Source organism: Anoplopoma fimbria, chromosome 18 (genome assembly GCF_027596085.1).
Source record: "Anoplopoma fimbria isolate UVic2021 breed Golden Eagle Sablefish chromosome 18, Afim_UVic_2022, whole genome shotgun sequence".
In the NCBI taxonomy this organism is placed as follows: Eukaryota; Metazoa; Chordata; class Actinopteri; order Perciformes; family Anoplopomatidae; genus Anoplopoma; species Anoplopoma fimbria.
In genome coordinates, this window is record NC_072466.1 from 7,714,564 (window position 1) to 7,739,535 (window position 24,972).

General features: G+C 40.2%; 1 protein-coding gene across 2 annotated transcripts; it reads left to right on the forward strand.

Annotated features, from left to right (window-relative positions):
- Positions 1-2,291: 2,291 nt before the first annotated feature.
- Positions 2,292-23,577, forward strand: hbs1l (HBS1-like translational GTPase). Of its 2 annotated transcripts, XM_054617953.1 has the most exons (18): positions 2,312-2,548; positions 3,137-3,205; positions 3,336-3,464; positions 3,665-3,916; positions 13,993-14,101; positions 14,264-14,508; positions 15,502-15,667; positions 16,315-16,432; positions 17,569-17,715; positions 18,137-18,211; positions 18,353-18,470; positions 19,493-19,561; positions 19,673-19,777; positions 20,640-20,730; positions 20,834-20,942; positions 21,440-21,540; positions 21,752-21,896; positions 22,603-23,577. In XM_054617953.1, exons 1-18 carry the CDS (start codon positions 2,506-2,508, stop codon positions 22,609-22,611), a joined length of 2,100 nt encoding a protein of 699 aa, XP_054473928.1. In that variant the 5' UTR covers positions 2,312-2,505; the 3' UTR covers positions 22,612-23,577. The 2 variants fall into 2 exon arrangements, with proteins under 2 accessions (XP_054473929.1, XP_054473928.1); XM_054617954.1 differs by lacking the exons at positions 13,993-14,101; positions 14,264-14,508; positions 15,502-15,667; ... (9 more) ...; positions 21,752-21,896; positions 22,603-23,577 and adding an exon at positions 5,185-7,879 and having other exon boundaries at positions 2,292-2,548.
- The last annotated feature ends 1,395 nt before the right edge of the window (positions 23,578-24,972 follow it).

Sequence of the window (24,972 nt, forward strand, 5' to 3'; positions counted from 1 at the left end):
CTCACCCACATAAGCTTGGTCTTCTACAATTACACCAGGTTTAATCTGTTTTCAGATTTGCATGCTGTTGTTAATATATTTGCAATCCTTGCTTTCACTTGATTCCATAGATACCATTGCAATCCACTTGCCAACAACCATTTTGTGCATCTCTTAGAATTTAATATAATTCGGTTACAGAGTAAATATGATGGATGCAAACAATAACGTTTATTGTTCGTCCAAATATATAATTTCTAAATCTTTTAAACAAAGCACCCATCCACTGATCCGCTCATTCTTCTAACAATCTGTCCATCCATCTGTTTAATCCATCTAATCAGGCCAACACTCGAACGCCACTGACTCATTGATTATGCTTCCCGTGAATGCTGTGGCCACATCGGCAGCACAGATTTGACCAGAGTGTGCGTAAAAGACATTCAAAGGAAACAAATGTTCAGATCCTGTGTAGAGGTGTGAAAATCACACCTCAGCCTTGTTGCTGCACGAACGACATTTCAATAATCGCTAAAACTGACGACATAAACATAGACAAGAAAGACTTAACGAAACAATAACAAAACGTTTATTTGGTATCACACTCTTTTTGTTGTGTTTTGTTTACCAGGTTTGTGTTTTTGTTACGGCAAGAGGTTATACTAAACAAGGACAATGGAGGATAAAAGTCTGCAAACACTATTGCAATTTTGTATTTTTTTCACTTGTGCAATATTTTCCATTTCCATTACATATGATGTGCTCTTTTCTGCATTTGGTTTTAGAGTGTCCTAGAAACATTTGAGTGATGCAAACGAAGAGTTCCCTCTCTGTCACCTGTGCGGCCCTGTAAAGTGAGCATGTTTGTGTCTGTTTACCTCTATGCATGTGTTACATGTGTGTATGTGTGCAGTTGTTTATTTTGACATGTAGATGTGCCACCAAGACATCAAAACGCAGGAAGTGGAATTTTAGAGGGGAAACCACCACCCACTTAGAGGCACACACGCACGCGCAGATACAGACGCACACTATTAGGCAAAGGTGAAACTTTGTACACGAGATAATAAATCTTTCCACTTCCCCCTCCTAATATGGATGATTCCCCCTCTTGTCAATTAAAGCTGCTTTTTTTTGTCAAACTGCCAGTTGCAATATGAGCTATCCATTGTGAAAAGGTCTTTACAATTACCTAAGCAGGCGACTTTCTTTATACTGCTCTATTTTTAGATTGGGGTGACACGCCAAACCTCCTATTTCATTTCACCCATGCAGATGTTCAAGTGTATACTTCACCTGCATCACTGGTATCAGATTGTTGTCTGACATTTTCATCTTACTCTCTCTCATAGGCACACAGGCCAATGTAGATGAGATCAGGACAACAAAATGTATCAATAACCACACATGCATACACCTGCGCATGTAACCATAAAGTAGATGCAGATATGCAAAGACCAAGTCACAGATAAACATGTTCACAAACACAGCACACACACATGTCATTTCTTTCCCTTTTGTGGTTGACAGGCTATATATTTATAGGAAAAAATGATGTCACTCATTGGGTGCGTGTGTTTGTGCGAGGTGTAGCGTGTGGGCTCAGATGGGTTGGTCTCTAACCATAGGGCATAACCTTTGAGAAAAAAATGTTTGAGACATTCAGTGTATTTACTGCAGGCAGACTCTCTCATGTTCTTTTGGTGCACTTCTCTTGACCTCTTTAAGTCATTTTCTCAAGGTTGTGCTGTGCAGAGAGTAAAAGGCTCCTAACCACTTTGTCATTGTTCATCTGTGAAAGCCTCTCGTGCTTCCTCTTTCACATTAATACGACATTAGTATTAATGTGAATGTAGGTGTTTCCTCATCAATAAAACCAACAGTGTTTTTCTGTATGGAGATCCCATGCAAACCTTTTATCATCTCCATCATCATACTCATAAGGATACCTGGGTTTTCTAAGAAAATATTCAGAAATGAACCCTTCAACTGTTCCTTCAGTTTAAACCATTAAGGCCCTAATCACTAGATCTAAATTCAGTTATGCAGGCGTGCTGGTTTAACATAATAATTATTTCCGTCTTAGTCATTCCGATATACATGTATCAAGTGCAATCGCCGTTATTAAGCGCTGCAAACATCGACTGACTGGAAGTCTGTCACACAGCGCTCAAACCGGGGAGCTTCTCTGGGAGATCTGATCCCAGGTCGCTTTGGAGAAACTGCAACCGGAAGTTACGTCACCCCAAAAACAAAAAAAAATCTTGTCTGATAAGGAAGTTTTTTAAATTTTATTTTTAACGACTAGATTGTTTAACATCCAAAATAACACAAAAATAGCTAAATTAAAAAACGTTTAAAAAAAAATTAAAAAAAATTAATTAATCAATTTCCGATCCTGACGTTACCGGTGATTCCACGCAGCAGCGGTAGCAGCAATGGCAGCCGGGCAGTGAGACACATGCTACACCTGTCTGTGAGCCCGAAAACATTCACACCGGAGCCGAGAGAAGACACTTAAGCAAAATGTCTCGGCACCGAAACGTGCGAGGTTACAACTACGACGAAGGTAGACAGCCTCAACGCGGCGTTGATGACGGGTTGAGCAAGGCCACAAGCCGCCGCAGAGCTCGTTAGCATTAGCCGCTAAGCTAACGAGCTCTGTTGTTAAGTGTAGCTTTGGGCAGCTAACGGTAGCTAGTTCAGCTAGCAGGCTAACGCTGCTGTCGTGTCACTTGGCACCTGGCACCAGATATGTTTCGCTATAATACTGTTATTTACCTCTACAGCCAAGCTTTCATAGTCACTTTACAACGTTAATAATTGATGGATATGCCTAAAACCTACGTTAATGACGTCTATGTTAATGCTAGCTTCATAGCTAGCTTGCTAACTTCCCAGTGTTTTGATACAAATGCTCCAGCTTCTAATACATTATATCGACCTCCACTGTCCTTATTGAGTTAGTAACATCCCAATATCTAAAACTTACAGTGAACTCATTTTATAACTATACTTGGCTTTCAATTTACTTTTTTGTTTTGCATACTAGAAATTTGCTGACAAGGCAAAGTGACTGACAGCTGTATCTGAAGGACCTGTTTTCTTTTTCCACTGCAACTGCATTAACTGCAATTATATATATTTTTTCTCCTAGATCTTGACGACGATGACGTATATGGACAGTCTGTGGATGATGACTACTGCTGTATATCACCAGCAACAGGTTGGTATCAGTGAATGCAAGATTGCAACAAAAACACTTTTTGAACATTGATTTAAATGACTCAGCATTAACCAGACATCATACCTCCTAGTTTGAAATCAATAAGTGAAGATGTTTGTGGTTTATACAGCAAATCAGTTCATCTACTCTCGTCAAGAGGGGCAAGCACCAAAGGGGGATCCTTTAGAAGAGGAAGAATTTGAGGAAGATGTACCCATGTCCCCTACCATCAGCCACAACCTTGACCCTCTCGACCAAGGTATTATTATGAATTCCACGCAATGGTATGCAAGTGACAAATGACGGAGATCTCTGACCTTTACCTTCAATATTTGTGTTTGAAAATGAATGTCTCATCGAAGATCTTGTTGAAAATTGTATTGTTCCTCTGTAAATTGCAAATCTTTTCTGGATCACAAATACAATATCTGTGTATAACTAATGTGTTTTACTTTATAGCCAAGCTGTATTCCTGTCTGGACCATATGCGTACTGTACTGGGAGATGCAGTGCCAGACTCAGTCCTGACCCAGGCAGCCATAAGATGTGGATTCGACCCACAGAAGGCACTGGATGCCGTCCTGTCTGAAGACGCCAAGACAGCCCCAGTTACCAAAATGACCAGTGAAGAGACGGCTTCGATAGCAAGAGTTGGCCAGGAGAAAGCGCCGCTTCCACAAAGAATCAAAAAAGAGGCCGTTGCTGAGAAAGGTACGCCCGGAGTGGATCAAATTATGATCATTTTATTGTTTGTGGAATAAAATGAATTAAAATATGTTGTTCTTAACTAATCCACTGTAGTTATATGTTAGAGAATGGTTATTTGTGGAACATTTTCCCCAGTTATTTGACAAACAAAGCACAGGATCTTTAAAGGATTTTATTCAGTATGCAAAATGAATGAGATATTTCACAGTTGGTTCATAATACATATTCTTGTCATGTAGCTAGTGATAGCTCTAGTTCCTTTTAAGGAAACAGTACTCAACTACCAGATATTAAAAATACTGTCTGGTGTCATTGCACAAAATAAGGCCTAGTCTATTTGTATTACCTGATCCATAATTAAAAGTAATGTGTTCCTTATACATACACACGGCCAGTCAAAATATTGCATGTGCAATTCTCAACATGGATGGGAAGTTAAATCATGAAAGTATTTAACAAGTGAGCCATCCTGCTTCTTTCTCATCTCTGCTGAGAGTTGCTCATGCACAGGTGGGGCAGGTGCTAGCAGACAGTGTAACGTTAGCCAGAGTTCGCAAAATGTCAGCAATTTGGAATTATTTTAGTCTGGAAAATCTGTCAAGGTAGAAAACTTAAGAAATGTTTATGGCAATCATTTTCTTTATGTATTTTCTCATGTTTTACAAAGGGTTTCAAACTTAGCCAAGCTGTACAATAATGATAGCAATCATACCACACCCATACATGGTTGATGGTATAAAGCCGTTAAAAAATAACAGTGTTAAGAATTATACCTTTTTAAAAAATGGTATCAGAACAACCTTTAGTGTCCAGTCAAGGCTGAAAGCTTATCAGTTAACGGAATGTAAATGCAAAGAATGCCGCTATTATTTTTGTGACTGATAAAAGATGACAATATTTGCAGACAAGCAAGGCTAATGGGTTTTGAATTAGGCCCCTTTAACTAAAGGCAGGTTTGGTAACCTTGAGAAAACAGCAAAAGTAGCTAGAAGCAGTAGATCCAAAAGTTGCAAAATTTATCAGAAAAGTTGGAAACGCTGACTGCCTGTCCCTTCAGGCCTCCCTCCAAAGCCACTCCCCCCAAAATATTGTTTTGTATTGTGTATATGAAAGATCACGTGCATGCCACATTTTAGCCATGCAAGTGTTTAACAAAGTGCCTTCTTTCTGTTTTTTTCCCCTTCATTTTATGGTACGATTCATCTGACTTCTGTTCTGTGGTCCTCCTGTCTTTCCTCTTCGGCAACTGCAATTGGCTTTCGTAAGGTAAGGAGCCCGCTTGTCTGCTTCTCACACTGACATTACATCCAATGCACATAAACCCCAGACCGATAGGTGCAAACACACACAACCGCGTATGCAAGCAAGCGTGCCCAACTTGAGTGACCTCTTATTGCAACATAAGGCTGACCCTGTGGTTAGCAGCTCGGAAAATGTTACCCATCAAAACAGTGGCCCAGGTGTTAGTTGTAGTGCCAGTCTTGCACAGCTCATGTCTATGCATGAGCAGAAGAGTAAGGCGACAGGAGTAGCTGACACAGGGCGAGGTTTGGGTGTCCCCTCATTGAGTTCCCTCTCCATGGGACCTAATTCCTCGCTGTCCATTATGCCCAACCAGAATAGTCTTTCGTTGGGAACGTTGGCGTCTTTAAGCATGACTTCGGCATCTCCCACCTCAGTTCCCCCTCTCCTCTCAGTTTCACTCAGTAGTCTGTCGCTAAACAACCCCAAGATAACAACTGCAAGCTCCTCTCTGGCTATTCCTCCTGGGTTTGGAAGTCTCAGTTCTGTCTTGTTGTGCAATCCGCTCTCCGCGGGAGTTGGGATTTGCGGCAAAGCCACAACGGCTGATCCTAAGGGAAGCCCATCATTGGCTGATTTAATGCAGGAACATTCAAACCGCAGCCCCACCATCAGTAACTTCTCTAATGCTCCCCAAAGCAGCACAACTTCTGTGACGTATCAGGGGATGGCTGCATCAGCACAATCATTCACGCTGCCTGGGCTCGCTTCACAGCACCAAAACAGGAATACGCACATTCAGTCGCAAGCACAAAGCACTGAACAACCAGCAAACACACTCACCTTTTCTAAACCAACAAACAATACTCCTGCATGCCTAGCTGGAACCGTCTCATTGTCTCAGCTAGCCTTGCAGCATCAAACCAACAGTTCCTTAACACTCCCTCAACCTGTAAGTGTTGAATCTCCATCAAATGCCCTGAAACAACCACCTGGCATCTCTGAGCTGCTCTCTTTGTCACAATTGACATCTGAACGCAAAGGCAAAACCTCAACCACCTCAGATGGGTCACAGTACTCCCTCACCTCGCTCCTTTTACCAGAGAAACCAGAGAGGGCTGGTGTGTTAGCAGAAAGTACTAAAGAGGGTGGAGCCAAGTGTAAGTTCGACCACAAACCATACCACCGAAACATCAGGTCACCTAAGCCGAAGCAGACGATTGATTTGAGTGCACTCATGGCCCAGTCAGATGGAGCGGGCCTTCGTCCCTTTGACAACGACCTCCTCTCACCGTCCTCTCCCAATTCAGTTGACGGGGGGCTGGATTCCTCAGTTTTTGCGAAACCATCAATATTTGCGATCACTTTGTCGATTCAGAGCCTCAGGAAACAGAAGAGGATGAGGAATATATTGAAGGGACAAATAAGAGGTCAGAAGACAGGAAGTGGTTACCAGGCCTTCCTGTGTAAATCACAAGATAGATCCCAAGAGCAGCACACACCACTCACACCAATTGTACCCTTCAGCTTCGACGCTCCTTCACCCGACGACATCGTCCGTGCTAATCAGCTAAAAGCTTTCACCAGGTAGACAAGTGGAAACCAATAGCTCTTAAATCAGCTGCGTCCAGGTTGGGGCGAACTTAACTCACTTTGGACGAGAACCTCAGATCATTTTGTGGCCTTTCCTCCACCAACTGAACTAAACTCAAAGAGATGCATCACTCATCATACATTTTTTTAAACTTTGTCCCGGAATCAGTCACGTGGAGTAAAGACACTTTTGGGACCAACAGTAAGACAGACTGATACTCACTGCTGAAAGAAAGAAACAAGGAAACAAACAAACAAACAAACAAACAAACTGCTATAAACCGTATTACTACAGCATTTATGTATTTCTTTTTTATAGCGGCATGCAAAAAAATGTTAAGTTGCTACTACATACAGATAAATGATGTTTAAGTCATGCAGAATATACAGCTAGGTCTCTCTGGTAGCTTGTAAATAATCACAGCTAAGTTTCAATGACAGTATTTTAAGAACTTTTAAAATTATTTTTTCACATTTACTGTTGTTATTTTTTCTACCTTTTTAAAATTTCAGTCTTATTTTTCTATATTTAGATGGCCATTGGCTTTTTAATTGAGCTTTTTTGTAAAAAGTAAAGTAGTTTAATCTTAGCCAGGGGAAATTTAAAGTCTATCTTTTTTTCCGCATGGCCTCTTTTCTGGTTTTGATCTGCCTAAACCCTCAGAACAAAAAAAAGAGGTTGATTTTGTTTGCAGGTGTGCTGCAGCTATTGGAATATGGATCAGTTAACCATTGTTCTGGTTTATTGCTGCCTGTGTTTGAGATCATGGGGTAGACTTTTTGGTTTAGAGGACACCTGGAGATTTTCCCATGAGGGTGCGAGAACAAACTCATGCAAGTGCATGCCGACACACACACGCGCACAAACACACATACACACAACCACAGACTTTTAATGTTTGATATTGAAAAAATGAGTTTACTGTGAATGCAAGCACTGTGAATAAAGATTGCACTGAATGAGTCAAAAATGAATGCTTTGAGACCTGAGCTAAAAGGGGGTTTTCTTGCTCTTACAAGCTTTTAACATTAGGATGTAAAAATTAGTTTGATTTACAGTGGGTGTGTCATGACACTCGGCAAGAGCTCAATTTGTCAATTTTGAAATAAAGATGACTGAATGTCGTTCTATGAATGCACCTGTGTCTGGGCGTGTCTATCTGGTTCTGTCTGGGTGTGCTTTTGTGTGTCTGAGTGTATAAATGGTCTTTTTAGGGTTGTTGTAATGAACTAATTCTACATAACCAGTTCTATTCCCTATTTGGATGTAAAATATGAGTAGAGCATGTATGTTTGTACAGTAGCAACACTATATTGAAGGATGAACTATTTGGCATCGATGTAATAACATTAAGGAGTTAAATAGAAAGCATGTCTTTTTCAAAATTAAATGATTTAGAGAGAAAACTCTGCACTATGTATCTGGTGCAGTGGATGCTTTGTTTTGTAGGTTACCAGAGTTTGTTGAAGCATCTTTCATATTTAGTTTGAGTCATTAGTATTGGTTTGAATGGAGAAACTCGCCCCTAAAGAAATGCATGTTTGAGACTACAGATTGGACAAGAACCGGTTCAATGGTTGGTAGATAACAGCCCTGTTGTATGCAGTCATGGTGGCCCTAAAAAAACTACCGCCTTAAACTTCTTACTGTTGTCATGAGACTGGTCTATGTTATAGTTATGAGACAGAATGAAACCATAAAGACTGATATCAAGCTTTCCATACTGTTAAGTCCTTTTCTTGCACTGCCTCATTGTTGACATGAATGTGAGACTGCTCTTTGAGTGTAGTGGTAGGGTTTTGGCTAGATGTGTGTAAACGTTATACAGGTGCACAGAGCTGAGTGAAGTGAACCCTCAAGGGTGTCAAACAGACTGGTGAGCCTGAGGGAAAATATAGTCAATGAGGAGCCGATAGTGGTAATAATGGCAAGTCAAACATTAGAAGACAAACAGGTTTTTTTCAGTGTACGTGGAGTCCTTGGAGCATTGTGATGTTTGGAAATGATATGGTTAATGAAGGACGTTGTGGTGTGTTTTGTGAGTGTAGTTATGCATCATGCTGCAGCGTGTTTGGATGTGAAAATCTTGAAATGAATAAGTCTTATTAACAAGCGGGTTTGGTCCGGCAACTGTTTTGTCCTTTTTACTCTTAAGGCGGGCCAGTGTGTGGGTTTGAGCAGGAAGCTGCACTCTTGGAGAAAATGTCACCGACTCGGCATAGCGGCCGATCGTCTTACTCTCTGTGTGTGTCTCACACACACCACCTACGTAGGAAAATCTGATCATGTCTCTTGACTTTCACAGCTTTGTCAAAGGCTTTGACAGATCAAATCATTTTGTGTTTTTACAGGCTCTGCAGCTCTGCAAGGCGTACATGTTGCACAAACAGCGTTTTTGTGATGTGGTGCCAATACTGGAAAATACCATTTAACTCACAACAAGTGGTCAAAAGAATGCGGGTGCATATGGATTGACGTAACATCAATACTACTGCTTTTGTTGTGGTGTGATTTGTTTAGAGGAAAAAAGATTCCTTATTCAAATGGAAAGTTGCATTCTTATTACAAGAAATATACAAGAGGTGACTTCTAGAGAGGTTGCAGGCACATACAATCCTAAACAAGCTTATAAAGCAGTGATGTGACAGTTTGCAGGAGCCATGCACAGAGGCTTCAGAGATCAATCTGGTTCATTTATTATGTAAATGTGTCTGTGCAGCCTGAATCAAAAATCCTTGTTATGACAGCAATGATGTTTTTGTGCAAAAGTGCAGAAATACCTTTTTTTAGGGGGGGTATTCAGTCATGATTCTCAACCGTGGATGTTGTTGGACCAGCTGGTTACCGTTCTTTATAGTAGAAGTTTGTTTTGCATGTTGCTTGCTCAAGTTTGAAGCTAAGTGTACATGACGAGTTATCTTCAAGGGATTCCACCGATTTTCACTCTGATTCGACTGTGGTAGTTTGCTTGGTCTCTTTAGTGAACTCATTTCCTCATCAGACCTTGCCTACATAGCAAACACTTGTTCATTACAACTAGTTGTAGTATAGTTTAGCTGCAACGTTGTCAGCTGTGTGTCTGCCTGGCATTCTCTGTCAGGGTTTTCCTCTAATGTATTTTAAGCGTGGCGTATCGTTAGTAGAGTATGTGGTGAGAAAAGCCAGCAAGTGTTAATCATTAACATCCGTAATTGTCCCATGTTGGTAATTTGAACATCTAGCAACGGTAAAGCAATGCGTTTTGCAGTGTAGAGAAACCACTTTGCATTGACTTGGCTGGATGCAGACATGATGAACAGTACGATCGTGACCGGGCATGACTGTCATTTCAACTTTGCACAACAGTAAGACTGACAAGCAGAACAGGAAAGCAACTAACTTAATTCACAGCCTGGTCAAATAGTTTTGAGCCCCTCAAATGAAACGCATCGGACAACTCCTATCCAGTGTGCCAAGCAAAGACTTCCGATACCATGTTTTCCTTCACGGTTCCAGTTCCATTACCTGAACTTGCGTATTGGCCGATACCGACCCGATACCAGTGCGTTTTAAAACAAACAGAAGAATATATTATTATACATTTCTAACAGCTGTAAACCACTAACTATGTATGGATGTCATTGTTGTGTCGCCTAGCTCAGGTTAAACTCTTTGTAAAACATGAACAAATGCATACAGCGAAATGACGCCCACATCTATAATGAAAAACATACTTATAATGTGTTATAATCTGCATATAGCACTGTATAATTAAAGTTAAAAGCTCTCATAAATACCCAAAATGCTAAATAACCTTTATTAACATATTCTCGTGCTTTTTATGATGACTAATATGGTCAAGTTTTGTAATACTTCATCATTTCTGGTCACTCACTTTTACTAGGTTTTGTGTGTAGTGCAGACATTGATGTTATGATTTTTCATTACTTACAATGGCCACCTATACTGTGTGTTTATTATTTTGGTAAACAACATAAATCCAAATGTGCATTGACATTATAGTTATCATAAATCCTACTGTAGTTGTGTTTGGAAATGTGTCTGTAAACAGAAGGTGAGACTTCTCAGGCTGTTGGTACCAACTGAATATTTTGTGTTTTCTTTTTTTGTGCAGTGGATGAAGATATTTCTTATTAGCAGTGATATAATGAAATGTTGAGTAGTTGTACCCACATTGTGTGTGTGAGTGAGTCATTTTGAAAGTTGTCAGATGGAACCTCATTTCCTTCCTAGTCATTTTCATTCACATCTTCAGCTATTTTAACCCATCCATGTAGAGCAGAAAAGAGGTTAGGTCGGTGGGTTTTAATCCCAAACATGTACCATAGCAGGTGTCCTACATACAGGTGTCACCGTATGTAGGACTTAGCATGAGTTGAGTCTTCATAGTGTTCACTTTGTTCCCCTAAAGATTCAGCCAGAGCCGGACAAAACTAATCCGATATCCCAAACCTTTTCAGACATATTCACCCAGATTTAGATACAATACTCCAGTTCAGTTAGAATGTTTTTCCACTTTCCCCCCCACCCCCACACTTTCACCCACTGCAGTCCTATGAAGATTTGAATTAAATTAAACATAATCTTTTACAGCCTTTAGCGGCCTCAAGTGGTAGAGACCCTCATTATCAATATGTTCTACACAGAATTCTCATTTTTTTTTTATTGTGATGATCATCCAAGCAGTTCATTTGTTTATCAAATATTTTTGGGAAAGTGTTGTACATTTTGAAAGGTGAAGCATCCGACTAGATGTCCCTCCATCTACCTCTATATCTCTCTATTTGATCTCTTACTATCCCTTGAACAAGCACCTTGCCCCCGCGGGGCCTCTCTGTCACCCCACTACCTGTTCTTTCAACCCTTGTTAATTTACTTTTGCTTTTTTTTTTCTTTTTTTTGCCTGCATGCTCGTGTGTTTGGACGGGTGGGGGGACGCATGGGGGTTGATATTTGCATATCCTGGGCGGACTCCTCTTATCCTGAGCTCAGTTAGGCCCTCGGGCCAAGGTGTAGGGATGACTCACTCACTCTTAGTCACTGCATGGGTCCCCTCTCCCAGAGAAATCCTGGATGGGAGGACACCAACTGTTTACCTGCCAGTCCAAACAGTGTAAAGAGATCCTGCTCTAAGCCTCAGAACCTGATTGCACTGTATTGCTGCCCCCAGGCCTGCCCCAAAAAAAAAAAAAAATTATCTGGCAGGTCGGTTGTTTGCAAAGGTATTACAGTGTTTGGAGCAACATATCCAGTAGATAAAAACTAGGTTGTTTATTATGCAAGACCTTTGGGGAGTTGCAAAGGGTGTGTCCGCCAATTTCACCCCAGGTTAAGAACAATATACAACATGTTCTTAATGAATACTACTTAATGATTATGCACATTAGAGGAGTGTAGGTTTAATCAGCTGATCCTAGTGACCGTGTTGTATTTTATGTGATCTTATTAGATCGATTGTTTCACAGCTGATTCCATATAAGTATATTGCAAGCTGGCTGGTGTCTCCTTTGACACAGGTGGTAGAAACCTCCACGTCACTGTAATAAGGACATGAAAAGCCCCCCAGCTGCAGGAAGAACCAAAATTCCCCAGAGAGTTCTTTCGCTATGTCATGTTGCTGCTTACTGCAGGACAGAAAACATCTGTGCTGACAGTAGTTTTATAGATATGGAAATGTTTTAAGGTACATTTTCTGCTATAATCTTTTTAAATGAGTATCTTTTACTCTTATCCCAACCTTTTGAAATAATAAGGAATAGTGTGTGAGAATAAATGGCATGCAAATGTCATTATTTTTGTAAAGAAAAAAACATCTCTTCAGGGTGCAGTGAGCTGCCTCACTTGTGAATCAGTGTTTCAGAATGAGAGGGACTTTTTCTCTAATGCAGAGCCAGTCATTCAGAGAATGCTATGTGAGAGAAAGTCCATTAATAATTCAGTTGAATCACACCTCCTTTCCTCTCATTTTCCCTCAGGGTATTTTTTATGATGAATAAACTGCTTGAAGCATACAGGAGCACACAAGGGATGAGTATGCTTTATAAAATGCATGCTTAAGTGAAGCTGTAAGATGAAGAAAGTTCATTTGTAAACCTTAAAAAGTCTTAAAAGACAAATGTCAAAAGGGAACAAACATCTGAGCAGTATTTTCCTTGCTTTTCTTTCTTGATCAAGGTCCTAGGACCGCAAAGTTTTATTGTTGGAACAGTGTGTGGGAGTTTAGGGTATGTTGTGGAAAAGTCTTGGTGCATACATGTACAGCATTGTTTAAATACGATGTGTGCAGATAAAACACATTCACCTCCAGACTTGCTTTTTGCTGAAGTGACACCTCATTCTGCGAAATGCTCGGTCACACTGCTCTATTTACGTGGAGATGGGAGGCAACGGCCACTTCTGATATTAACCCTCTCAGAACCAGGATGTCACTTCCAGACACATGCACACAGATGCACATAGGGTGCAGTTGGCTTGGTTGTGCAGCTCAGTCTAAATGAATCAGTAGGAGGTTGATATGACTGGGACCGGTGGCCATTTGGGACTGGGATGACGAAGCAATGACCTCAGCAAGTCTCACTGCTGCAGAATATGGACTATCAGTCAGCTAGATCGACGCACGGAGAGCAACTGATTGGATCACATGCTCACACTTCAGAATATACATTTTCTATGCCAGTAAGACGCATGGCTATGACCAGGAACATAGTCATAAACCACATTATTGCACTAATATCCTCAGGATTTCTCAATCAACAGCTATTTTAGTGTTATGGAATATTACCATGCATTTTACATTACTATTTTCAAATGCAGGCAGTGTTTCATTTTTGGGGGAAAACGCCATTAGACTAAAGTAGTTCTGTTGTTAAGGAGATGCATAATCGCTGTTTATCAATGTCTCTATTCCAGCGCTAGAAAAGCAGAAACCAAAAGAGCAAATCCTATGTTTAGAAAGATCCATAGTCCAGGAAGTCACACTCTGGTGGTCTTCATTCAATAATTGTCTTTACTGAGGGTCAGTAACAATATCTGGAATGTCTAGCGGGAGAAACTCTTTAGCCTTATCGTGGTTATGAAAGATAGTTGCGACTGTTTCCAAAACATATATATCTTATCATGCCCTTTTTAAATAGGAAGAAAGATGCAATATGTTCCATCTTTCATAGGTATTGTCCAAAGTAAGTCATCATGCTTGCCTTTGTTTGTGAGTGGGTCTACAGTTGTGTTCCTCTCTTCCCTGTAGCTAAAAGCAGAGATGTGTCTCACAATGAACTGGACTCTGAAGTGGTACCCAAAGTGGCCCGCATGACCGTCTCTGGCAAGAAGCAGACCATGGGCTTTGATGTTCCCAGGTACCTAACACACATCTGCACTGAAATTGCATCGAATGCACTCAAAACAGGACAAAACTCAAAGGATATAATCTTTGATGAAATGCCTATGTCAATTTACATTGGAAATCATTTAACCTTTTGATCTCATCATCCTCAATCTCGTCCGTATTCTCTCCTCAGTACAGGGGAAAACGGCGTTGTCACTGCTTCGCCACGCCGTGGAGGCAGCTCTGAAAACACCTCCACAACCTCAGAGGCCTCATCCAAGCGTCCCGAGACTCCATCTAAAGGGTCGAATGGAGAAGAACCCTCCACGGTTCCCACCCCGGGCCGCTCCTCTGGAAAGGCCCGGCAGTCGATCAATATCAAAGCTGAACTGGAGAAGAGGCAGGGGGGCAAACCGCTGTTAAATTTGGTGGTTATAGGTAAGAAGGAAATACTTATGACCACTCAGAAATTCAAGTTTGACTTCAGTTAATAGCACATTAAGGGGTCAGCATAATAACAAAGGATACATAATGTGATTCTGCACAAATAAGATGTGCAGATGAAAAAAAAAAAAAAAAGATGCACTCTTCAATCCTCTTCATAATTTTTACCTTTTCATCCTACTACATTGACCTACAGTTAAATACACTAAGGAAGTAATGCTTGATGTATTGAGCAATATACAGTAAAGTAAGATTTTAAGACTGGACTATGATGCATTAAAAACTACAGTTAGAGAATAACATGGGGGGACTCTACATATTTAGAAAATACAGTAACAAAAGTTCCTTTAGAAACAATTCTTTATCTTCCTGCAATAAATTACCTTCAAAATGTCCAACATTTGTTTAAAAAAAAAGGCGTGTTTTTTCCACCACATCCCTTGAATTTCTAAATGTACACAGTTCGGTCCTCAAAAAGATTACTACAAAGTTTTATGGACTGTCGCTTTTAAACTGCCTGTTTTGTGTAAGTTTACTAGTAGTAAATGAGTTGAACTGCATCACCAGTGCAGTTGCTCAATCATGTTTTCTCATTCTCAGTTACACCAGAAAAAGTGACTTGGTAGTTTCAGAAGTGCAGATGATTTTAGTTTCCCACAGCCTGTGAAACCTATCGTTTTACCACGGTCTTCTCCCTTCCCCCCCCCTCTCACCCTCCATCCTTGTTCCCATTTCTGTGTCTACCTTCTCTCCACTTGAGCAATGTTGCCTCTTTCCTTCTCCCATCTGTGGCTTCCTTTTTTGCAATATCTTATCTCCTCTCTTCCCCTACCTGTCTTATCACTGTTGTTACATTCTTCCTCTGACCTAACCCTTCCCTCTATCTCTCCCTGGTGTCTTCTATCACTGCCCACACTCTGAGCCTCTTTTTTTCTCTGTCTGTCGACATCCGTAACTGCTCTGCATTACATTATTCTTCCCCGGCAGGTCATGTGGATGCGGGTAAAAGCACACTGATGGGCCACCTGCTTTATCTGCTGGGCAACGTGAACAAGCGCACCATGCACAAGTATGAGCAGGAATCAAAGAAGGCAGGGAAAGCCTCCTTCGCCTATGCTTGGGTCCTAGACGAAACTGGCGAGGAGAGGGACAGGTACTTTCAGAGTGACGCCACACCCAAACAAAATAAATATGCACGGTAAAAAGCGGTAAAGAACAGTAAAGAATCCACAGTAACTGAAATATTATATATACAGACAGAAACTATTATAACTATTGTATTGCACTCTCTTCCTGCTGTGTTCTTTGGTTGATAACAAGCAAATATTGAGAGATAATCATTTAGTCCCATTACAATCATATTGTAACTCAACATAATATTGTCCTAGATGTGATCTGGAACAAAAACGGCTTTTCTACGCTAGTTGGGATGGGTTGTGCTGATAAATAGCATTTCCATTGATGACCATTCATCACCAAAAATATGTTTTATAGAACACACGTCTCCGTTTGCCGTCTCTGTTGTTGCTACCAGAGTGAAACGGAAGTGAAATACGGCAGAAACAGAAAGTGACTCGGGTGGGAATCCATATTTAGTTATCAGTAACTACTAAAGTGAATTCATAACACTTTTGCTCTTGAAATGAAATTGGCTGAGGATCGAATTCTACATGACCTTATAAGGCAGTGAAGCTACTCGGCACACCGTCCACGTCCTTACATTTTGTATTCACGGGACTTTTACACTTCTACACATCACAGATGCAATTTTTAACTGGGTCATATTTGTGTTTTTTCCAGGGGTGTGACGATGGATGTTGGCATGACGAAGTTTGAGACAAACTCTAAGGTGGTGACCTTAATGGATGCACCAGGACACAGAGACTTCATCCCCAACATGATCACTGGAGCTGCACAGGTATACCAAATATCCAAGTATCCTGCACAACGCGTATAAACCAACACAGTGAATGAGATTTGATGGAAAAATATATGGAAAAATATATATATATATAAATATAAAATATATATAAAACAATTTTTTACAGGAGGTGAATAGTAAATATAATGTTGTATAGGAGAAGATGCAAAATTCTCCTTTACAGTTCATGCAATTCTATAATGCATGTGATTATGATCCAACTTGTATATATTTAATACACACGGATTCTTCAAACACCTGTGAATATTTCAGTTATCTGCTAGCTAATTGAGCCTCAGAGTGAAACTAAGCATGTCCCCGCTAAGTTAACGAACCTCCGCCCGATCAAAATTAGTTCCTTTCCTTTCTTCGTTGTACCCTCGGTTTGCCACACCCGTCGGCGAGCATTGAAATATCTTTCGTGGTTTTGGGTGTTGGTGTCACAAGGTGTTTCTGCAGGCATGGGTGTGCTTGTCTGTGTCTGTTTTGGGGCAGTAATGTAATTTCTCTTTTAACCATATGACTGTCCTCACGTTCAGCCTCCTAATGTAGTGACTAAGGGGTTTCATCTAATGAATCTGTCAGTCACATACTTTTGATTCTCAAGATGATATTTCTCAGCCTGAAAGCAAACTAATATTTTGCATTACTGTTTTTATGATGTATTTGACTGTATTTTCCTTTTTTTATCCTTATTACTGGTTCAAATATTTGTCAATGAAGAAGAGCAGCAAAGGAACTCACCTATTAGAGCAACTCACATTGGTTTAATGCATAATGTTCCAAAAGACTTACAAATTTTATTAAAACATGACAATGAATCGTGAGTATAGTGGTGTTTTTTTGCGTTATAGTGGCTTTGAGCTTCAATTAAGTTTGTTATTTTAGGTCCCTTTATAAGCCTCTGTACAAAAAAGTGCCTAATTTGAAGGTTTGACAAGGCTAGAAATGGTTTCTCACGTTACAAACACTCTGATGTAAAGGATCCCAAATCATTTGACACGTACCATATGTGTTAAAACATCAGAGATCAGCTGTTTAATTACCTACCAAGTTGAGTTTGTGTGTGATCTGAAACTTCCACATCTGCCTCAGCAAGATGTTCTTATCTTTCCCCTCGGTTCTCTCTCCAGGCCGACGTGGCGGTGCTCGTGGTGGATGCCAGCCGAGGAGAGTTTGAGGCAGGCTTTGAGGCGGGGGGTCAGACCAGAGAGCATGCCCTGTTGGTGCGTTCGCTGGGCGTCACTCAGCTGGCTGTAGCTGTCAACAAGATGGACCAGGTCAGACTTGCTGCACATTACTGACACAAAGTGGGGATGTTTTTTTGACATTTCAAACATATGTGATTGATTTGATGTTTGACACGCTGTAATACAATCTGTTCCTAGAAATTCTATTTTTGGTAATTATCTTCCAAAAAAAAATGAAATTAACACTTTAGATGGAAAGAAATGTTCAAGCAGCAGACTTTATATTTTCACATTTCCATGAAATAAAGTGAACCCTTTTTATGAAAGTTCAAGACTTAACCCTTCTAAATGTTTCTGTCAGGAGAAAAGCCCAAAGGATGTGTGATTGTACCTTGGTGCTTTAGTTTCATATAATCTCTTGCATGTTGCTGACACATTTCGAAGCCATGCTGACGCGGAATATTTCTGTCTGTATATTTTCCCTTTTCCTGTATGTGTGTGAACAAATCAGGTAAACTGGCAACAAGAACGTTTCAAAGGCATTACTTCCAAGCTTGGCCATTTTCTCAAACAGGCAGGATTCAAGGTGAGTTTACACCAAGTTACTCAACATTGTAAAATATTGAGCTACTCGGTATCAGTATATTAACTAATTTTGTATATTTGGCTTAGGATAAGTATTTCAAAGCTTTGCTTTTGTTTGATGCAGTGTTTATTTGTTTTCCAGGAGTCTGATGTTTTCTACATCCCCACCAGCGGCCTCTCAGGAGAGAACCTAACCAGCAGGAGTTCAGTGTCAGAGCTTACCTCTTGGTACTCTGGTCACAGCCTGCTGGAGCAGATAGGTAATGCACACTGGCATGGTTCATCCTGCCCAAAGTGTTTACTGCCTTTTGACATGAGGTCTTTTTGAACAAAAGTAAAAAACACATAACAAGCACAAGCTGCATTTCTGCCCTGTTTTCATCATGGGTGCAATTTTTAGGTATTCATGTATATTGTTTGCACTGCACTAAATGCCCACCTGTGGCAATCTAGTATCCAATTTTAATCAGCTTCTCTAACTCAAGAAATAGTATTCAACCAATAGAATGAAATCATACTAGTGAAAACTGTACTGTCTTTATTGTTTCCCTGAAAAGGGGTGACACCATGAAATACAACTGACTCTGCTAGCAAGTGACCACCTGATTCTAGAGTCCATAAAACAAATTTGTTTGCATCAAAAAAAAAAATTCTGCCACTAACTTTTCCCTCAGTTGTTTTAAAGTGATACTCCAATTAACAAAAGTTTGTTGAGGTATAAGTACTTCCCGCATATTTTTGAGAAGTGGCTCCAAAGCCTTTGTAGTTTCCTTAGTCACAGATCATAATAGTTGTAATCAGTTACCGTGGATTCCAGTGTTAACAAGTTTACACAGTGAAAATGTGCTTTCAAAATAATGTTACACGCCCTTCATAATTAACTTCTTTACTGGCCACTGGTATGCTCAAAATGTTTTCAGGTCATATTTTTTAGCTCTATAGCTCAAGACCAGTATACATGTAAGCTGAGCACAGCCATTGGCTTTACAAAACCCTGCATAAAGTTTACAGGGGTTGAATGTTTGATACTCAAAGCACATATTTTGAATGAAATTGAAAGTGACTCAATGATTGCCTTGGTTAATAAGAGGGAAATGATTTACAGTGTATTTGGCTTTTTCCCATATCAATTTCACACATTGCTGATTGTCTGGGCTTATGACCAGTAAAATGATTCATCACCACTGGTCACCAAGCTTCTCGTAATATTCTCCAGGCCTTCCGCTCCTCATTGTGTTTTTTTCTCTTATATGTCTGCTGTTATTTCCCCACTCTTCTAAAGACGCCTTCAAAGCTCCTCAGAGATCTGTTGACAAACCGTTCAGACTGTGCGTCTCCGATGTGTTCAAAGGTAAAGTCACTGACGCATACTTCCAACGCGTTCGTTGGACAACACGTTGTTTTTTTCCCTTCTCATTTCTCTTTTCTTCGTAAAAGCTGATGTTGCATAATCTGTTCCCAGACCAGGGTTCAGGCTTCTGTGTCACAGGAAAGATTGAGTCTGGTTACATTCAGCCCGGAGAGAGAATACTGGCAATGCCTCCCAATGAAACCTGCACTGTCAAAGGTACGCACTCATGTGTCTCTGCTGCCAGTCTAGCATGGTGGCTGACTTTTGTACTTCACTTTTCATTTTCATGCATTCCTTCAGAGCATTTTCCCCACAGATGGCAATGAGAAAAGAGCAAAAAAGAAAAAATCCTCCAAAACCTTGCAGTTATCTGCAGTATCGGAGCATGAAGCCTTTGCCTTCTAACCTGCCTCTGCCTTTGCCACAGATAGCTGCTAATATACTGACAACGATGCCACTAGGCTCACTCAAACACCCATCACACAGGAGGAAAAAGACACTGTTCCACTTGTTTCAGCATCCAGACAGCACATTATTTCTAACTTATTGTCAGCATCGAACAGCAAAAGAAGCAAAAGAAATCACACTCACACATGCATACAAAACCAAATGTAATAAACATTTTAAATGAACTCAGGATACAGGATTTTTCATTATAAGATAGGGAGGATTCTCGTTTAAGCTGTCCTGACAACAATTACTAGTTTGTTTGTCGTCTTTGTTTTCTTCCATTTACTGGAGTAAATAACACATCAGCTACAAATACACTTGTTTGATTGAATTTGCCTTTTTGTGCATGTCTTAAAGTGTGTGTGACAATGTATTCGTAGTAGTTTGTTTCTGCACTGTACTTTTGCTCTGGTTTATGCTTTTAGATGCTTGTTTAAGAAAGGAGATGCACTTATGACTTCTGGTGACTAGTAGTTCTCTTGAATACCTATGTTGAATACACTTATTGTAAGTCGCTTTGGATAAAAGCGTCTGCTAAATGACTGTAATGTAATGTAATTGAGTGAGGGGTAAACGCTGCCATCCTGTGGCAGTCGGGGAAATTACACTCGCTCTATTTATCCTGCAGGTATTACTCTCCACGATGAGGCTCTGGACTGGGCTGCAGCAGGAGACCACGTCAGCCTGACGGTCACCGGCATGGACATCATCAAGATCAAGTAAACACATTTTTGTCATTGTTTATTTATTAAATGCATTTTCATCATTTATTTGGGTTGTGCACATTCGGCTATATAATAAGTGGTAACTGCTTTCTTCCAGTGTGGGCTGTGTGTTCTGTGATCCCAAGGAGCCTATTCGAGCCTGTACTCGATTCAGAGCCCGGATCCTTCTCTTCAATATTGAGGTCCCCATCACACAAGGCTTCCCAGTAAGAGCACACACACACACACACACACACACACACACACACACACACACACACACACACACACACACACACACACACACACACACAGTTATACTACCAACAGTTTTTATGCCTTGTGGCCGGAGGCATTATGCTTTCAGGTGTCCATTGTCATGAACGCCTTTTTCTTCAAATTTGGCACAAACGTCCACATTGATTCAAAGATGAACTGATTCGATTTTGGGGATCAATGGTCACAAAACCTCACACAACATTTTGTTTTGCCATAACTCAGGAATTGATATGCTAATTATGGCCATTTCAAATAAATGTCTAATTGGATAAAATTATAAAGTGATGACATGTTGGACACACACGGATGTAAACTGCTTACAGGCTTACAGTGGTTTCATTCTATGCTCACGTTTGTTCATTCTTTGTGTGTGTGTGTGTGTGTGTGTGTGTGTGTGTGTGTGTGTGTGCGTGTGTGCGTGTGTGTGTGCGTGTGCTCGGTGTAGGTATTGCTGCATTACCAAACAGTAAGTGAGCCAGCCACCATTAGGAAACTGATCAGCGTTCTACACAAGAGCAGCGGGGAGGTCCTCAAGAAGAAGCCAAAGTGAGTTTGCATTGTATTACATTTTATATTACAAATATATAGTCGCATCAGTTTTCCCAGGAAATGCTTCATGTTACTTTTTTACTTTATTAAATATGGTGGATGAAACATAATCCAATTAAACGATGCTTTTTATTATTTTTAGATCATTAAAATCCAGGTGTCTGTGTTGTTCTTACTTATCCTGTGTGTGCGTGTCATTCCTATTAAGGTGTTTGAGTAAAGGTATGAATGCCATCGTGGAGATCCAGACCCAGAGGCCCGTGTCATTAGAGCTCTACAAAGACTACAAAGAGCTGGGCCGCTTCATGCTCAGATATGTCGGCTCCACCATCGCTGCAGGGGTCGTCACTGAGGTAAAGTGCTACTCACTTTAGGACAAAGTCAAAGCATCAAATAGATTCTATGTTACTGCATCAGAAAGGGTTGACGTTTTACAGTACTAGTGTGTACCTCTACTCCATATCTTTTTTTTTTATCTCAGTATATAGGCCTTTAAGAAGTAAGTATTATTTGTATTGAGTATGTTTAACAAATCGTTTGAAAGGACATTAACTGTTATGTTAGTGTGGGGAATTACGTTTTGGGGGTTTTCCGTTAGTCCATCCGTTCATTGGTACGGTTCATTCTTGTGAACTTTTATATCTCAGGAAGACCTTGAGCAAATTTCTTCAGATTTTCAGTGATTAGATTTTGGAGTTCAAAGGTCAAAATCACTGTGACCTCATGTCCTTCCCATTCTCATGAACCCAATGTCTCAGGATCACCTTGAGCGAATTTTTTCTCAAATTTGGCTCAGCCTCCAATTTGACTCAAGGTTGAACTGATTAGAATTAATGGGTCGAAGGTAACTCTGACAAAACACATTTTTGGCAATTACTCAAGAATTCATAATGTTAATTGTATCATTTTCACAGTATTTTCTTATAGGAAAAAGTGATGAAATTGTGACTTTTTGGACAGACATGGATGTAAAATGCAACACAACGAGGCAGTCATTGTAGTTTCCGTCTTTGATAAGGTGTCCTTAGTCACTTTCCTTTCGTTTTTTCCTCCTCGCAGATCAAATGAATGAAGAGCCTTTCCATCCACGGAGCCAGTCAGACTTTGCTCTGGAGACTGCAAGCTGCCACAGACAAAGTGCAATTCCTCAAGAGATGTCCCTAATGGACTCAGAGCGTCAACATTCATCCAACCACCTCTCCACCCGCCGCACGGGCTGCTTCACCTGACTGCTCTGATCAACACTAACTGCACGGATACCATGTGGCAAGATGCTGAGGAGCCTCCTACCTCAAACAGGCGCTTCACCCAGCCATCCACCCACCTCACAATTCCCCCCCGTTGAACCATTCATTTGTTAGTAAAGCATTTTTGCTCTAAATTCATTGCACGATAAAGCCGAATCAATTATATATTCCGAATCTGGAGCCGTAGCTGATCATTCATCTTGACTGAAAAAGGAAGAATCCTGTTGTAGCAACCAGTGCAGAAACAAATCAGCTGTGCTGTAAGCACTTCATCAACTTCCTGCTTATGTACGTAGTAAAAGAAGTTCACTTTTCTTTTTTTTTGCTTAAAGTTAAGATGAGGATTCAGCTCTTTTGCATAAGGCTCTCCTAATCAAAAACATGAAATGACTAATTCTAGATAGACACAGAAATAACAGGAAGAGATGTTATGTCGTGTGGGAGTTGAAGGCAAAACATTTTATATTATTTTTACCATAAATATGTTTTCATCTCAAACTACATAGCCAAGGGGACACGGTCCAGTCTCACCGAAGCAGTTTGTGAACAAAAAAGGGAAACTTATATTTTCAAACATAATTCTAATTTGTTTTAGCAGAAGATACTTGAAATACTTCTACAGTAAAGCACCAACCTGCTTTTTGAACTGCTCATCTGTGTTTTTTTTCCTATCAGAGACTCAGCTAAGAGGAGGAGGAGGGTTGAAGAAGCTGTGTTTATATTTTTTCCATTTGTTGGGAAAGGTGGTGTGAAGGGAGGCGATGCAAAATGAACATGACATCAGTAATATATGTGTTTGGAGTTTTGATTTCAGCAGTTTGAAGCCTTTCTAGCCTGTAAATAAGATAACTTAACATACAAACAAGAACTCTGGCACCAAAGTGGGTTTTCTAATTGTCAAAGTACATGTGGAGAAGTAAAGGTCATAATTTCCCGTCAGGTTTGACAGTGACTCAGATGAGACTGTTCCCGCTGGAGTGGAAAGCACCAAAATAATTCACATCTCTCTGTCATTGAGTGCGTATCGAAGAGAACATTTATTCAGCGTTTAAAAAAAATTAAAAAAAATCCCACAAGACTTAAAGTAAAGCAGTTCCAGTTCTGAAAGCATTTTTGTAACTGTTGAGATCTTGAAAACAAAAGACAGACGAGGAACATTTTCAGTTAAATTAGTGTAAGAAATGTAACAGAGGAGATCACAATTTAATAGACAATAACTAGTCAAAGGAAAAAGAGTGAAAGGAAATAATTCCAAAGGCAAACACTTTATGCCTTTATTTTCTGCAGTAAATCTAATATGCTTTTTTTTTTAGTTTTAAACTGTAGACGTGTTTCAGTGGTATGTAAAGTTTGTATACTCACAAGGGTCTAAAAGATGACCCGCCTGTGTGCAAAAGCCCGACACATCAAAAGTAAGTGTGAAACCCTGTCAGAGGACAGTACCCAAATTAAAAGAACAACACAGTGGTTAATTGAGATGAATAACAAGAATTACAATCAGATATAAATGCATCTAATGCCAGATGTTTTTGCATTTGTGAGGGTTTCTGGTGTAGGATCTTAATTAGATTTGTTTTTATCTACAGGCGTGTGATGAAGGTGTTAGATTAGGTCTCTGATTAACAATGAGCAATAGTTCCTGTATGCATACACAGGAAATGGTGTGTGCGCATCAAAGTTGGCTAAAGACTAGTTACGCAGAGAATGGACAGAAACATATTTTAAGTAAAGTTATTTTATGATTTCTTTTTTTTAAAAATTTGCATTACATGACTAGGCATTTGTTTGTGACTGACGAGCCAGCAGCTGTGACTATGAGTCCTCTTTTTAGGTGATTTTATTATTATTACTTTGTTAAATTGACACCTGAATATATATTATGATTTACTACAGCTGCCACTTTTGCACAAACACTGCAAAATGATATGTGGCCGGGGGCAAAGGTGTCAAGAATCCTGACTGATTGCAGACTACAGAAACCGAGAACGGCACAGCGATCAAATACACCATGACTGAAAGACACGTTCTTTTGCTTTACGCTGTCAGTTTGTGTGATTTCGCTGATGTTCCAACTCAGTGATTGTGTCAACTCAGTCAAACACCTTGTGAAGAGGAATTTGCACCACATTCTCAGTGAGAAGTTTCACATGACAGCAGTGTTCAGTAACATGCGAGGTGTCTT